This window comes from Emydura macquarii, unplaced genomic scaffold (genome assembly GCF_026122565.2).
Source record: "Emydura macquarii macquarii isolate MOO-44397 ecotype Brisbane River unplaced genomic scaffold, CSIRO-AGI_Emac_v2 contig_2924, whole genome shotgun sequence".
Taxonomy (NCBI): Eukaryota; Metazoa; Chordata; order Testudines; family Chelidae; genus Emydura; species Emydura macquarii.
In genome coordinates, this window is record NW_027133061.1 from 2,319,034 (window position 1) to 2,335,868 (window position 16,835).

The 16,835-nt window shown below is 47.5% G+C and overlaps 1 protein-coding gene across 1 annotated transcript; it reads right to left on the reverse strand.

The window, feature by feature from the left end:
- Positions 1–2,396: 2,396 nt before the first annotated feature.
- Positions 2,397–9,122, reverse strand: TXNIP (thioredoxin interacting protein). Its single transcript, XM_067569708.1, has 8 exons — positions 8,449–9,122; positions 7,131–7,203; positions 6,873–7,020; positions 6,281–6,383; positions 5,674–5,930; positions 5,123–5,279; positions 4,674–4,825; positions 2,397–4,254 (listed from the first exon to the last, which is right to left on the reverse strand). Exons 1-8 carry the CDS (start codon positions 8,696–8,698, stop codon positions 4,219–4,221), a joined length of 1,176 nt encoding a protein of 391 aa, XP_067425809.1. The 5' UTR covers positions 8,699–9,122; the 3' UTR covers positions 2,397–4,218.
- Between the last annotated feature and the right edge of the window lie 7,713 nt (positions 9,123–16,835).

The window sequence follows — 16,835 nt, forward strand, 5'->3', positions numbered from 1 at the left end:
GCCACTGTTGGAAGACAGGAGACTGGGCTTGATGGACCATGGGTCTGACCCAGGATGGCCGTTCTTATCTATGCTGCCAGTTCATAGCACCACGGAGGCCTGCAGTGAGACTGTTTTCCCACCAAAGGTTTTTAAAGCCAAATTCAATAGTCTGGGAAACAGACTCTTCTAACTACTATGTCAGGAACAGAGATACGCTAGAGTGCAGTGATTAACCATTGGACACGTCTACCATGGCAAGTGGTGGCATCTCCATCTCTTGATGTCTTCTCATCGTGAGTGGATGCCTTTCTGGAAGAGAAATAACACAAGTTATTGGGCTCAATACAGGAGTAACTGGGTGAAATTCTTTGGCCTGTTGTAGAGGTCACACTATATTCTCATATGATCTCTTCTGGCCTTTAAATCTAATCTTTGAAGGTAAAGTGCAAGTCATTCCTTCTCTTTCAACTCTCTGTGGAATATCCAGCAAGAAGATCTGGTGAGTTTATAGGCAGGGGGGAAGTTCCACCTAATTGATGCTTAAATTTTTTCAAGTTTGTCTCTTCCTTGTCCATGCAACATTTAGTATCTCCTCTTGCAGTTGTTTTATTCCACTCTGAGGATAATTTTTGCAGCCCGACTTTAAAATAGTTCCAGTCTTGTGAGAGATTTTAACTGCACTGGTTTTGCTGAATGCACTGCTAGCACTTGTCTTGTCTCAAGCAGCCACGCAAGCATGAAGTAAAAATTAAGCTGTGGGCAAAAATTGGTTGAAACTTAAGTGTAATGTGGCACTTTCTATCCCAGAGCATTTCAAATTATGGACCTCCTCCTTCTCCCATTGATTTCTTTGCTACAGACTCAGATCCTGTATGCACACACCACCTGTGAAATGCAGCTACTTCTGGGGTAAAGACATCAAACTTTTAGTGGCCACATAAAATAGACAGGACCTTGGGTGTTAAAGTTTCAATCTTAATGTAGCCTTACATTTTTTCAGCACAAGTTATTTGCTTAAGAGAAGGTGTTATTTTGAAGATGTCCTTAATACAGATTTTGCTGGAGAAGGGATGGGGGGAAAGGAGAGGGCCAGTTCTACAAACCTTGCTCCTGTTTGGGAGGATGACGGTTATGTATGCAACTAAAGAAAGGATAAGTCCTTAGGTCACATACGTGCTTTCTCATCAATTATGTGAATTCTTAAGAGCTCCCACCTATTAAGGTTGATGCAGCCACTGTTGTAACAGGGGGTAAGTCTACACTTAAATCACTTCACTGCTTCAGTGAAGACCCTACCTATGCCAGCTGGAGGCCCTCTTCTGTCCGCATAGGTATCCTACCTCTCTGCGAGCCAGTAGCTATGCTGACAGAATCCTCCCGTTGACTTAGCGCTGTCTGCAGTACGGGGGTTAGGTTGGTTTAACTGTGCTGCTCAGGGGTGTGGATTTTTCACAGCCCGCTGCAACATAGATATACTTACCTAATTTCCTCTTGTAGACCAAGCCTGTGTGCTGTGAGTTAAGTTGCTCTCTGCAGTGCAGTCACCCATTTTCGTAGACTGCTAGCAAATTAAGCCCATATAACTATCCCCATAGTATCTGAGCACCTGAGTTGGTGAGTTTATCCTCAATGCCGAATTAGGGGAGTGTTCTAAAGGATTCGGAGATTTGCCCAGAGTCACAGATAAATCAATGGTAGACCTGGGAACTGACTAGCTCTCATGCAGAACCTTAACCACAAAAAAACCAAACCCCAAAATGTAGACTATAAGGCCAGAAGCGACCACTGATCATGTCATCTGACCTCCTGTATCCTCCCCTCTGCTTGCAGGAGATGGCTAGAGGAGCAGCGCTTTGTGAAGGTGTTAAGTCTCCATGTTAAATGCAGGGCGGCAAATGAAACATAGAATCACAGTGACCAGTCCTAGCTCACACAGCTGGTTAGTGACCGCTGGGAATAAAAAGGATGGTCTCCCGAACCCCAGGACAACGCAACACCCTTTCCACTGGCCCAGGTGGTTCAGCACTTAAATGAACAGTGCAATTTTCAATGGGACTGGACGCAGGCTCCCATTGACTTCAGTGAAGTGGTCGGTCCTTTGGCCCTTTGAACAAAGATTAGGTCACTGATTGTGACGGTTCCTGCCTTTCGGCACCTACATTTGGAAGTTTTGGCCTTAATAAATTCTGCAACACACGTGGCTGCTCCTCTTCCCCCAGCAGAGGGCTGGGAAGTTGGAAGGCCAATTTATTCCTCTCCCCCCTAACCCTGCTTTAGCTGTGCAACTGATAAAGGTGGCAACTGGGTCCAGCATCCTCACCACACCCAGCTCTGCAACTTCCCCATGGCTTTACCAGCTGAGTGTCCCCCCCCCCCCCACGAGGGAAGAAGTTTCATACAAGAGCAACAGAGGCTTTGGTCATTTCAATTTTAATCATCTTTATTAAAAAAGTCACCCCACAGGGGCTAATATAGCATCTTAAGTTGTACAAATATAAACTTTACCAAAACAAATACAAAACAGTAGAAAAATTCAGTACACCCAATTCGTGTCATGACAGTCCAAGGCAGCGGCTGAGGCTTTCTCGAGCTTGGCTGTGCCAAATGCAGACAAGTAACACTTAGGACATGCAGTGCTGGGTTAATCAATACACAAGAGTGAAAAGAAAGTGCTTTTTCTGTGTTGGGAGAGGACAGACCCAGCAGGAAAAGGAGGTTAGATTCCACTCCCGCACACACACCAGAGAACCTTCCCAGTCATTTTTTGGTTTAACAGTTGACTGAATTGTGACAACGGAGGCTGCCTTTTCCCCAGGTGTCTGGACATTGCACAAGATGATGGTTTGGCACCATTTGATGATGTTTTAGTCAGAGACTTGTGCTTTGATAGCCAGGCAAGGGAAAGCATGAGAATTCTCAGGGTTTGGCTGGACACAGAGAGGTTGGTTGTTTCTTGGGCTGTCCTGGAAGTGCAGTCCCAACCGGACTCCTCTGTGCACCCGCTGAGCTCAATTAAATCAAATACTGCAGTAGTGAGGACTGGGTTGGTTTTTTGTTTTTTTTTGGGTGCATTGGTTTACCCACATGAAGGAAAACAAAAATTCAAAGTCAACTAAAAAACCGAAAGAGGACGGAGATAGTGATTCTTCTCAACAGGATCATGGAGTTTAGCTTACATTTGTTTAGCAGAGTCAGAAAATGCAAAGTCAAACAATAAATGCTACCAAAAAACAAATTAAAAAAAGTCATGACACTACTTTTAACTGATTCCATGTAAAATCTTTGTTTCTGAGACATTTGGACTGGATAACGTCTCGCTTGTTAGAACAAAAGACCAGACATGCAGAAATATCCCTTGTATATTAATAAAACCTTCATTTCTTCCCTTTCGACAGGGCTGTTGCTTTCTCACTTAGCAAGCTTGATGGATGCTGTCAATGGCGTGATGAGAATTCACTTCCCACTATGATTTCTATTTGATCTCTTAACTTCTACCTCCTGCCAAGCCACAGAAGCGTTTCCACTAGCACCCAAAACCCTCAATAGGATGATTGTAAAAAGCTGAGATTTATAGGGATTGCTCAAGCGCAAGCAATGACCCTGCTAACAGCGCAACGAGTTTACAATCCTAATCTAGCAGGTTTCATTGAAATCTTCAGACACTAAAGACCATTGATAAATAGGTCATGTGTTCAAACATCATTGATCATCAGCACAGTACTGATTCAAGGCATGGCGATGGTAGTTTTTCTGGCGTAGAAGTCTTTTTTTTTTTTTTTTTTTTAAAAGTCAGAATCTGTTGGCTTCATGCCTCTCCCTAACAAATCAACCCACTGAAGTGCTCTCCAAGGAGCACACACCTTTTCTAGCACACATAAAAAAGTCTCCCATTACAGTTTCCCCCACAAGCACTTATTTGTTTTCCAGGGAGATTCTAAAAGGCTCTGGAGTGCAGGGAAGGCCTCATAACCTCTGACCCACATGGCATTTCTCTCGTCACATCGAGTCTGTGCAGACGGCACATCTTAGAAGAAAGACCTTTACATTTGACTTCTTCAGTGCAGGCTGTAATTACAGCTGGGTAGGAGCTGCACTACCCCTCACGCCTTGGGACATTTTCTTGCTGCCCCAGGGCTTGGGAACCCCATTCTGAATTTGGGCCAGGTATAATCACTGCAGATATAAAGTGAGTCCAGGAAAGCAGACGAAACAGAGGAACAGCTGCTTCTCTGGCACTCACTGCACATTGTTGTTAGCATTGCAGGGATCCACCTGTGGAAGAAAAATAAGGAGGTCTTTAGACACTTGCTGAAGACTTACTAACTTATTAACCCCCAACCAATATAGATATATAATCTCCCCTGATTAGAAAACTAGGGTCTGTTTCCTAAACACATGACTTGAGAAATAAGTTATAGTTCAAAACTGCAAGCTAAAGTAAGAAGCACAGTGAGATTTTATTGCTTCTCTGGACAGATCTGCACTGGTAATGCAAGGACCATTCATCTCTTCTACTCTATTGTTAGAAAGGCAGAAACTGATACCGAGTATGAGTCTATCCATGTCTGAGCAGCCTTGATACTGGTCTGAATGCAAAGTCTTCCACCCCAGCTAAACCCTAGGCTTCTGTTTTCCAACTGTATTTCCTTTGTGTCTGAAACCAGCCATGCAAGGTATTTAGCAAATCTCACCTCAGTGTAAGTGGGAGGAGGCATGAACTTGAATTCTGGGGCATACATGAAGATAGGGCTGTCAAAGGAACTGTCAAGATCATCCAGAAGGGGGGTGGTAGGGCTCTCCAGTCGGTGATCTTCAGAAATGATGTCCAAGTAGCAGGGAGGTGCTGTAAGAAGAGAAGACGTTTGTGAGCCCTACCCAGTATTTGTGTAGTAAATCGCACTGGGATGCAGCCCCCGTTTTATTCCCATTTTCAGGCCATTATGATGAAGCAATCCACTCCCATTCCGCCCTCCACCCCAGCTTTGTATTAGGAACCACACTAAGACTGAGCGTTATACCAAGACTGCATTTCACATGGTGCCTCAGTCCGTTTATTGGAACGTCAGAGCCGACACCCACACTACCCGCTTTGCTACAGCCTAAAACAAGTATCCCTATAACAGCATAGCACTCAGCTCACCTTCTGGAGCATCAGGCATATTCAGGTCCACCCAGCTCATTTCAGAGCTAGTTTGACTGGCCATGCTGGAGCTGCGGCTGCTTAATCCAGATCGGCTACCGATGACAAGAGGCAGCTCCAGGATGATCTTCTTGGAGCCAGGGACGCTGACGTAGATCTGTATGAACAAGACCAAGATATAGTTGGTTACTACATCGCCATTACCTGATACAAGGACAAGACTCTGCGTCACATTAGAATGCCTAGTGAAATTGCAGGAGGGCGGGGAAAGAAATATGCTATATATTAAATGTGATCCATCCTTCATTGGTCAAGGAGGCTTTGTCCTCACAAGTTGTCTAAAGCTACATGCACTAGTGAATCATGTGCCTATGCTCCCATATACAGCGATGAGACTAATGACAATGGTGCGTGTCCAGTTCCCTTATAGTGGCATCCCTCATGTTTACTGTAGAGGTGGTCAATCCCCGTAAGCAATATGGAGCTGGAATGCAAGCAGCAGCTAGACTAAACATGGAATAAAAGGGTTGCTTTGATAGCTAGACCCTTACCTGCAAGAAGTACTCCACACGCAGGATATTGCAGCCCAGGATGGATGGTTTGATCTTCTTGACCCGGAGAGTTTTGCCCCGCCAGCTCTCAGACATGCCTGAGATGATATGGTTGCCTCGGACGCAGGAAAGTTTCTGGGTGAAAACCTTGGTCTGTCCGTTTGCCAGGTAGGTATGCTTGGACACAATGGCTGCTTTGGGTACCACGATCCGGGAGCAGGTGTTCTCAAAGTCTGCATTTATGCAAATATCGTCACCTGGTAAAAGAGAGATGGGAGCTTAGTTATGCAGAAGACCAAAGGTTTCTTAGCTAGAGCAGTGCTGTGACATACAAAGCATTCAGGGCTAGTTTTCACTCTTTAAACCAAGCAGGTTTCATCTAGTAGAAAGTTTCCCTGGTTCACAGTCTGCTTCCATCGCATTACTCTTAGTTATCCCCTGTGAACCACACCCAGTTTCTTTCCCCTCTTGTATTCTCAACCTTCAAATGCTTGTCAGCTGTCTCACCCCTCAGAGTGTTGTTACTTTCAGTCACTCTGCTTAGCCCTTCATCCCCTTGCCCCTTCCCTCACCATCCCACTCTCAAAGGACAGAAACCAGGTCTCACCTTCACAGAATCCTTTCCGGTCAATTCTGGCACTGACAGACACATGCCCATCGGGAATGAACATGCAGGACACCTTCTTTTCTTTCTTGGCAGCGACTGGCGACTGGAAGAGATTCACAGGGAGATTGCGTTACACAGACGAAGAGGCTACAACATACATCAGTCCCCCACTGCCAAATGCTGTCTTCACCTACTTGCACTCTGTTCTTGGAAGTTCTATGTGTCTGCCCCCTGCCTGACCTTTGCCATGTCATCATCGTGTTCCAAGCCTTCTGCAGTTTAATTTATAACTCCAATTAGGCCCTAACATCCTGTTCTATGGACACTAGGTGAGACTCACTGATGCCCAGATGGTTACCCGCCCATGAAGCGGAGTGCTAAATAGCCTTAACGGAAGCCTACACTCTGACCTATGAGGACCACAGCCGCATCCCCCTCAGAGATAAGTATTTAATCTGTAATTTGCAGTAAAGCCAGTTAAAGAGATTCCTCAGGACAGAGCTAACATCCTTCTCTAAAGGACCTGAGTCACCACATAGCTCCAGTCACTAACACCCACAACTCCACAGACACCGAGAGACCTGATCATTACCATTAAGTCTGGTGTGTTGACATCAACAGGATCCATGACCTCAAAGTGCTTCTTTATCTCCTGAGTCGGGAAGGATGGGCGATCCAAGAAAGCCTTAATCCAGTAATCCACACAGCCATACTTCCCCTTGAATGAGGTCCCCAGAGGCCTGCAATAAAAGAGGGCAGAAAGAGGCTGTTAGAGACACACAGGATAACTAGAAAGGTGGAACTTTTAACAAGAATAGGATTTTAGTGGCCGCTTTTGGCCAATACCTACCCCTGGGGAAGCTCAAATCCAAATTTGTATTCGTATTTGTTGCCAGGTCTCAAGATCACTGAGCCATCTTCATCTAGAAAGATTAAAGGAAAGGAATATGTTAGAACACACTGCAGGACGTCGGGATTTTAAGCTGCATTACACTTGTCCTGTTTATCAGCTCCCACAGTTTGTTACAAAGCCAACGCAACTGTTGCATTGATACACCCAGGCTATGCTGTTTCTTTGGAACAGCCAGAGACATTCTGCTGATGCCCTTTTGGCATTTAATATTGCACGTCTAAGCCTGATGTTACTTTAACAGTTTCACTTTGAGACAGGCCAGCACTGAGTTCTGCGTCAACACAGCACTTCCCCTTGCATTCTCCTTCTCCCACCCTCCCGTAATCTATGTGCTGCGAATCTTTCTGTTGGAGCTGCCAGCGGGGAGGGTTTTCTCATCCCCACAGCTCTTTCATTTTAGTTTTCTCACCCTCTGTTAAGACCCTCTGCCAAGTTTGACAACTCTGCCTCTTTACAATTTGCCTGCGGGAGTGATGGGGAACTCCCTGTTACAGATTCAGGAAATCCATATGCTTGGGATACTCAGTGCCAAGGATCTAAGCAGTTCCCCTCCTGTGACACCTGTCCTGCATACTGTACTTGCTTATCAGTACATACCGTACCCACATCTCTTCCTAGGGAGTAAGGGAAGCCAGCCACTGCAATTCGATCATAAAGCTAACCAGACTACCCATTCATTCTGACCCGCTCCTGCAGTCTTGGAGGCAACTCCCTACAGGCACATTACCAGCGCTACTGTTCTCTGCTGGCTAGAATATCCACAAGGCTTATAATTCTGCCCTCTTTTCTTCCTTGGCAATGCAGTTAAGTATTCGTGGCTCGGAGTTTTATTACCAAGTTGGAAATTTCAACTCTAAATTCTCAAACTTCAGGGAGTTTCCCACGCAAGGCTAAATTTTGTTCTCCGGCAGCTTAGGTCTGGAAGTGCACAAATGAAGGATGAGCACTTTTACTGCCTTATTTGATGCAGCATCTTTCCACCCAAACCTGGGCGGCTCTATAACTGTACCAAGACACCTCCTTTAAAAAGCCACCAACCCTCAGTTCCTTTAAAACATCCCCTGGCGTCTATTTAATCCAGGCCTTTCATTTTCAGAGCCTACTTTTGGTGGGGAACCATCGTTTGCTGATTAGCAAGGTGAGATTTAAGCATCCCTTGCCTTCTCTTAACAGACAAAAAGACGATAATTATTTGTAGGGTACCCACAAGACACAGAGGTACACAACCCAATGACTCTCGGACCAAGGTTCTCACCAGTGGGTTGATCATCCAGGGTGAGGACATCTTCATAGCGCAGGTACTCCATCTCCTGCCTGCACTGCTGGGGTCCCTTGATCCAGACTACCTTGGCCTCCCCGCAAGCCAGCACTCTGACGGAGCTGACCCGGGTGACTTCGGTCATTTCCACCAGCACTCGGCCGGCTACCTTCTCCCCGCTGCAATAGACCTTCTCCGGCTCGCTGAAGACCACCTCGAAGGTCTTGATCTTCTTGAAGACCACCATGGCGACGGGTTGCAAAAAAAAGGTGTATTTCTCCCAAGCAAAAAGATCTCAGGTTTTTGAGTCACGCTCTCGAGATTTCAGGCAAGTGTGACCGATAGTAATTTTCACACCCTTTTTTGGGGGGTGAATAAGTTCAGATTTGGGGGTTGTGCAACGAATTTGCCCCCGGGTTAGAAAAGTTGAAATTTTTTGTTTAGTGCTCGTGGCAAAATGTCAGAGCCCTTTTTGCAAATGAACGCACCCCTTTTGGGGTTAAAATACCGGTGCCAAAAAGATGTTTTAAAGTTTGGCCCCTTTTTAAAATTAGATCCTAAGATGCTAATATTCCAAATCCTGGGAGAGGAGAAAATTTGCAATCCTCTGGGTGGTCAGTAACAGCCCCTCTGGTTCAATCACCAGCTGCAAGACAGACACACTCTCTGCCCCAGCCTGGAAAGTTTTGAGCCAGGAAGAAAGCGGATGCTGCCTTTTATACTCCCCCTCTCCGCCTCATCCCCCCTCCCTTCTTCTGTTGATCTCAGCTCTCCACGCTGAGGGCTCGTGGACAAGCGTGCTCGCCGCGTGATCAGCGCTCCCATTGGCCGCCGCGGCCTTGTTTACATCCCCGCCGGCCAATCGCCGAGCCGACCGCGGAGCATGGACAGCGTGTGTGAGAGGTGCCCCGCTTGGCGAAAGGAGGGGGCGGGGAGGAGCGCCAGAGCGACGGGGCAGCGGACCAAAGAGAGGCAAGGAAGGGAGGCGCCGCGAGCCAATCAAGGGAAGAGGGCGGGATATAATGTTCTCAGGAGCAGGGAAAGGCCGGGGGCGGGCGGGGGTGTGAGGGGATTTTTGTGATACAGGCAGATGTGAACCCCCCCCCCCCCCCCCAGCTCCTGCACTGACCATACACCGCCCCCCCCCGCCTGGCGTTCCGTGGGGGGGGGGAGGTGCTCCCCCCCTCCCTCCCTGGGTAAACTGGAGTGGGGCCGCCCCCCCCACTGACTAGGGGGGGCAGTTCCACCGTGTCCCCCCACTGACCTCCACACTGACTGAGGGGGGGGCAGTATCACCTCTACACCTCCCCTCACACTGACCGTGGGGGGGGGGGGGCAGTTCCACAACCCCCCAGAACCTCCCCCCACGCTGACAATGGGGGCAACTCCCCAGCCTCCTGACAGCTCCCACACACTGACTGGGGGGGGCACCTCTACCGCCTCCCCAACACTGAGCGTGGGAGGCAATTCCACCCCCCCCACCACCAGCTCCCCCCACACTATGGGGGGGGCAATTCCTCCTTCACCTGTCCCCCACACACTGACTATGGGGGGCAATTCCACAGCCCCCCTCCTCCAATGCCTCCTCTCACATAGTGACCATATAGCTTCATAGTACCCTGCAAACCCACACCACAGACCATAACGGGCGGAGGCAGATCTCAGCCTCTCCTAACTCTGCCACTGACTATACTTGGGGGCTGCTTCTTTACCAAATTCTCCCATTTTGCAAACAGCCCTCCCAACTTCCAAAATTTACCAGCCCCCCACTTCTCCCCCCCCGTCCATTGACTACACAGGGGGTCAACAAACTTCACAAACTACACACAAACTTCCCCTCAGGAAGAAGAACAAAACCCCTCTTTAACCACATTGAACGTGTTTAAGAGTTGTACGGAGTCTTCCCCCTCCTCTGATTGTGTAAAAGGACACTAGGCTGACTGCTTGCTATGCAGGAGACAGAGGGTGACTGGGTGAAAAATAGGAGACAAAACTTATTTTTAAGGGCTCCACGTCACATCTTTTATTCCTGGTGATACGCCATGCAGCAGGGATCATAGCACCTCGCCCTTTGTGGAGTTGATTGTTGGAAATTGTCCGATCAAGTGCTGGCTCCCTGAAGAATATGAGTTGTAGGATATTAGAACCAAATAAGCAGCAGCCCCAGTCCTCCATTCCCTCTTACTGACCACATATTGGAGCAGCTTCACACACCCCACCTTCCAGAGCATTTGGGAAGGTGGGATCTTTGTACAAAACCACTCACTGATTTTGGGGTATATTTCTACACAGCATCCCTCAAGTTCTCCTTTATTCATTGTTTTGCCAGGCATTTACCCCATCCCTGGCCCACTGTGGTCCATTTTGGCAGAGTTTACAAGCTATTTCTCTAGATCAGTGTTTCTCAACGACCGGTCCGTGGGCCGGCGCCTGTCCCTGAGATCTCCCTGATATAGTTTAGGAAGGCAGCAAATCAGACCCTGGTATCAAAAAGGTTGAGAAACACTGCTTTAGATCAATACAATTTTCACGCAGAAAAAGCTGTAAATGTCGTTAATTGGCTAAAACACGATTTTGTAAAGGAAAGGGGGAATGGGGGAGACTCTTCTTTTTCCTTCTAAAACCTCTGCCCCCCAAATGGGGAATGGGACTCGTCCCCACTATAGTCACTTTCTTTCACTGTCTTTCGCCCCTGAAATGGGGACTGGGAACTTGTTGCAACAAAGCCCATGTACATTCTCAGACTGGAATTTGGCTTTCGTATCCCACCCCATGTATCCTGATGTGTTAGGGTATAAACTGATCACTTGCTGGATCAACGAAGGAATTTCCTTGCTACGAGAGAGTATTTCACAGTAATGAGTAATGGAGGAGCTGAACCTTTTCCTGGAACCTCTGGCATCAGCTCGTTTTGGATACTGGGTACTAGTTTAGACATATCAGCGGTCCACCATGGCAGGAGGAGGGATCCTGGTCTAAAGTAAGACATCGACTTGGTCTAATTTGGCAGGAGGTGGAATACCAGATTAGACGGACCACTTGTCTGTTCCAGAGTGGCAGAAGATGGGATACTGGATTAGCTGGGCCATTGGTTTTGCTCTGATAGCAGTTTCTTATCAGAACATCTTGCATTCCTTTAAGAGGAGCATTAAATCCTGCCTCTCTGGTTCCCTTCAGTGTGTGTGTCTCCTGAAGGATTGTATTCCCTCTGACTGTACCTCCTGGCTCATCTGAAGCTGCAGCCCATTGCTGTTTTCTCTCAGCCGATGATAACGCACCTTCCATGGATGTCCCAGAATATTTTAAACCTGTGCCAAGAAGCCAGCCAGAGCTGTGGTCCAAGAAACAGTCAAAAAACTGAATCCCATCCAGCCCTCTCTCCCTGCCAGGCTGCTTTTGACCTTTGCCTTCCTGACTTGTATTTGGCTGAAAATGCAGCCGACTGTAGTGTCCTCAGGAGGAGACTAGATTATGAGTGCTCCCATGGGGAGGCGAGGGATGTCACAGGATAAACGTTTAAACTTTTAAACAGTGAGCAGCAGTCTCACCATTTAGCAAATTGATCAAACGTTTAAACAAGAAGGCGGGGGGGGAAGGCTTGTCCCAGCGACTGCGAGCCAACCGGCTGAGGCATATTAAAACTTCTGAGGCAACATGCCAGATTAAATGACAGGGGGATACGGAAACACTTTGGGGGGAAAGGGTTTAGAAGGGGAATTTTGCTCATAAAACAAAATCTTTAATTTGTCACATCACTTTCGAAGAGAAGAGGCCAAAGAGGTGGGCATCCCGGCACTCTGTCTCCATCTGCCTGACCGCATCAGCACCTCTTAAAGATAGTTCCTTAAGGCCTGGTCTGCTCTGTGCTTTGCTATCTGAACTGGTTTCAAACGTGATTCAGGCTAACTCAGCTCAAACACAGTGGGGATGGCGACAAACTGTGTTTAAACCACATTGAGAAATTGTCTTCTAGTCTTGATCCCTTTTGCCCCTTGGTGGTCTGAATTTCTACTGTAACAAAGATCTGCTGCGCAGGGGAGCGCTGCTAGGAATTTTTATTTCCTGGTCTAAGTTACTTGACATGAATCAAGGTAACAAAAAGTTATACCTCCTTCACATGGCAGGAATCAATATCCATTCATTCCAGCATGTTCATTGATGCTTGCTCATCCACCCCACAATATATGATTTAACTCCAGTCTCTGAAGGGTGCTGGTTGTGGACTGCTGCTGCCATGCGCAAAACTCCAAGGAGTTGTTTACACAAGATGTACTTTAGCCATATATGGTTTCCTCCTGAAAATACAGAGATACAAACCATTCACAGTGGCTGTAGCAAAAGGGACTTAACTGTCATGCAAAGGCTTGACTGTTACACTGCCCCCTCCCGCGCTGTTATTGCAAAAGCCATTTCCACTGGCGGGGGTGGGAGCTGATTAACAGAGGCATGGAAGGAAAAACTGTATTTTCAGAGCCTAAAGCAGGAGGCTGAGGTTTGAAAGACCCATGCGGACTGCATTGCGTTCATTAACATCACTTTGCCACCTGAAGAATGAGGGATGTACTGAAGGCTCCTGAATGGCCACTCCTATCCCCTGCTTTGCTCCTTTCTGCTCATATCTGATCCTGGTTCCTCGTTCATCACCCAAATCCTGTAAGGATGAGTGGCCGGGAGAAACACTCTTCTGCAACGATGTAAGGAGCACTGGCTGCCTGTGTCCAAAACTGAGCAGAGAAGAGGTGTTTAATTTTACCTTCCCAGTGGAAGTGAAATATTTCTAAATTAAAAAAATTGATGAAGATTTTAGGGGGTCAGGGAAACCGGTAACGAGCCATGGGACCTTCCACCTCTCGGTCACTATTTCAAACCCAGCCCATGTTGGTAGTGACTGAAAATGGTTGCCATCTAATAGCTCTTCAGGGATCTATGTCACATGAGATGGGTGGATTCAGTCCCTAGCACAGGTTAGGTGTCTACATCACAGCTCCTGCTGAAAGATTGCCATGGTGCTTATCAATCTGGTGCATAGATTTCAACTGCTCTGTCACATAGTGGATTCTCTCTCTCCCTGATTATCCCAGCAGCACAGGGTAAGTGCTTACATTGGGGGACCCCCAATTTGGAGGGTCCAAGATTGCAAGCTCTTGGCATGCATGCAATTCACAAACCCTTTCTAGCGGCTGAATTGTTGAGTTAACTGGTGCTTCTTCTCCATATCCTTCCCAGATAAAGCTTTTATAATGAGTTGAGTAGGAGCCAGAGATGGTTACACTCAAGCGGCCTGAGACTGGGATCTAATCCAACCATTTATACACAAAAATAGACATAGTTTTAGCATTTGTGAAAGGTCTCATCACCATTACCCATAACAAGCTGTGAAAACTAGCTCCATGCCCACAGCATGCCCTGTGGGGAGAGAGGGCTGGATTTCCTTCATTTGGCTAGCAGAGACTGACTTCTTCTGGACACATTCAGTATGACACCACATGCTTTCAGGCTGAAAAGAGCCTCGTTTGGTGCCATCCACCTACCCTGCTAGCAGTTGTGCCTTGTAATGTTATTGGATTGGGTTTTTTTACCCAATCTTTAGCCCAATTACTTTGTGAAATCAACCCACTGGGCCAGCTCTGCCTTTGGCAACAGTTGGACTGTATATTAAAACAAATAAGAATAATAATGAATAGTAAATAATAAATAAAAGGAGAAGACGCTCTCATATAGCAAAAAATTTACTGACTGGCAAGAGCCACTTCCTAGCAGCCCATCCCTTCCCTCAGCGCTGGTTCTGTCATTTGTAAGACCCCAAACAAGAATGTTGCAGGAGGCAGCAGGGAAGAGTTTAGTCCACGTCCCCTCAGCCACCCAGGTCACCACGAGCACATCAAACGTCTCCTTCTTCCTCATTGGCTTCCTATAGAATAGTGAGTCTAATTCAAGGTCCCAGTCCTTAGCTTCAAGGTGCTCAGTGGGCCCAGCATATTTAAAAGAGACTGAAAGCCCTGGGATGGGGACTGTGGTTGACAACTCCACTTCTAAGGCCCAGTGGAACTTTCTACCACCAGGGTAAAGCTCAGCTGTGCAGGAGACAGAGATTTCTCAGGGACCGGTCCCAGACTGTGGAATGAACTGCCATGGGGACTAAGGACCATTGCAAATCTCCGCACCTTCTACTCCAAGTGCACGGTGGATTCATTCAGCCTGCCTTTGCTAATATAAACACAGAGCCACGTGGACATAAAAACCCGATAACAGCCCTCCTTCCCCCCAAGGAAACGAGCAACCAAAAAGAAACCCTACCTAAACCACTCCACTGTGCACACAATTCTCCCACTGGGCTGAAGATGAGAGAGAGAATGAACCACATAGGACAGATATTAGTCATGTCACTTAATGCATGACTGCAAGGTGCTCAGATGCTACAGTGATGAAGGTGATATAAGAACCTCTCCAGGATAGAATAGAGTCCACTGCCAGAGAGGATGAACAGTGTTGGGCTGTGAGTATCTGTGGTCCTGCTTCCAACATGTGTAATGATCCCTCCCACCCTTCTCTGACAGGTCGTAGAGGAACCTAGGGTCAGGCATTGACTGTTCTAACATGGTGAAGGTGGTGATTGAGGCCAGATGAAGGGCTTGTTGCTTTCCTGAAGGAGAAATTGAGGATGAAATTTCCCCTCCTCTTCCCATGGTGCAATAATGCATAAGTATTACAAGCCAGGCAGACTGGTCCTGTGTGGTAGCCCTTCCATCACACTTTTTATCCATACATCTCAAAGGGCTTTTCAAAGATGAATGAGCCTCATTATCCTCATTTTACAGAGGAGGAAACTCAGGCATAGGGAGGAGCAGCAACTCAAGCCACATCACACAGAGCTGGGACTAGAACCCACTACTTCTCAGTTCTAGTTCTGGGTCCAGCAGTCACACAGCACTCTGTCTCAGTAGATGAGCTATTGATGGAGTTGCATTATGGGGGTCTCTGAATTGTATTGGGGCTGAGGGTTCAGTGCTCATGTGTCTATTCTTTGTTCCCCCCCAGGCCTCGGAGTATTTGTCCAGGGTGCTGCCTGTATTAAATGTCACAGCTGGTGAGCAACACAGGGTCAGGGATGCATCATGCTCCTATTTTCATGCTAGGGCATCAGAGTGAAAAATGTATAGATCTTTGCGTAGGGATTTCATGATGCTTTTGGTAGGGAAAGATATATCTTAGGTAAGCAAATGGAGCAAGACTGGATCTCAGCCCAAATTCCTTCCGGGCTATTGACAGCTGGCACTTATTTCTGAGTGTGTATAGACATCTAGAGGCCTCATCAGGAACAGCATGACAGCGCTGAGCCACAGAAATGACTCTCCACTCCTCTGCCTGTCTTTACTGTTGTCTCAGAAGTGATTTTGGGCCTGTATACGAAGGGTTTCAGACCATGCTAGCTACAGCCACATTTAAACACAGTTGGCGCTAGCACATTTCTAGCACACTGAGCCCTGTGAGGAGGCCTTTTTTAAAAGGTGTGATAGCTCCCAAACTCTGCGTTGAGTAGTATGGGGTTATAAGATGGAGAAGGGAAGGGCCTTAAGACATCATGCACATCAGGTTGCAGAGGACTGTGGTGTTTAGAGGCAGTGTGGCCTAGTGAACTGGGAACTCAAAAGATCTGGAGTTCATCTCCAGCTCCGCTACTTGGCCTGCTGGGGTAGCCTTGGGCATGTCACTTCACCTCTCGCTGTCTTGACTTCCCCCACTGTCAAATGGGAATTAGGACTGTGATGGGATATCTATCCCATGCTGGCACTAACGGGGTTAATGAGAGCTTACTTAAAGCAGCTGGAAGGTGGGCCAGGCCTGATTAAAGATGAGTCCCAGCTGGGAGAGGAGCTGAGTGGTTAGTCTGAAGAGAAGAGGTATGAAGAGCAGGAAGAACTCAGCAGCCATTTTCTAGCAGAGGGTGGAGAGACAGGCATGAGCTGGTGGAAAAGGCTGTGATGGAATTGGCCAAAGCACAGGAACCCTATCAGGTATAAGGCTCAGATGGGGCCTTGCGATAGAGGGGAAGAAGGTGAACTCAGGAACAGGGGTCCTGGATGAGCTCAGCAGAGATAGGACTCAAAGGCAGGGGGCCTGGCATCTGGAATGCTGCAGGGGACCTGCTCACTGGTGCCCAGATGTGAGGGCTGATGTAGATTGGGGGCATAGCCAAGGGCAAGACCTGGACTTCTAGGGAGAAGCCCTGGGAGGCTTTGCTCATTCCAAGAGCCTGGAAAGAGGCTGGGGAGAAATGCTACAGTAGAAAGGAGTCCTGGGAGGCAGCAGAAAGAAGCTGGATGGAGCAGATGTGGCTGCTGGTTAAAGGGTCTGTGGGCTTGATCCTGTGTAGTAGGGGGACT

Coding starts and splice junctions, on each gene's coding strand:
- TXNIP (XM_067569708.1), bottom strand. CDS start 8,698: ATGGTGGTCTTCAAGAAGATCAAGACCTTCGAGGTGGTCTTCAGCGAG. Junction 6,384..6,872: donor TCAACACACCAGACTTAATG/GTAATGATCAGG, acceptor AATCTCTTCCAG/TCGCCAGTCGCTGCCAAGAA. Junction 4,826..5,122: donor TATGCCTGATGCTCCAGAAG/GTGAGCTGAGTG, acceptor CTCTTCTTACAG/CACCTCCCTGCTACTTGGAC.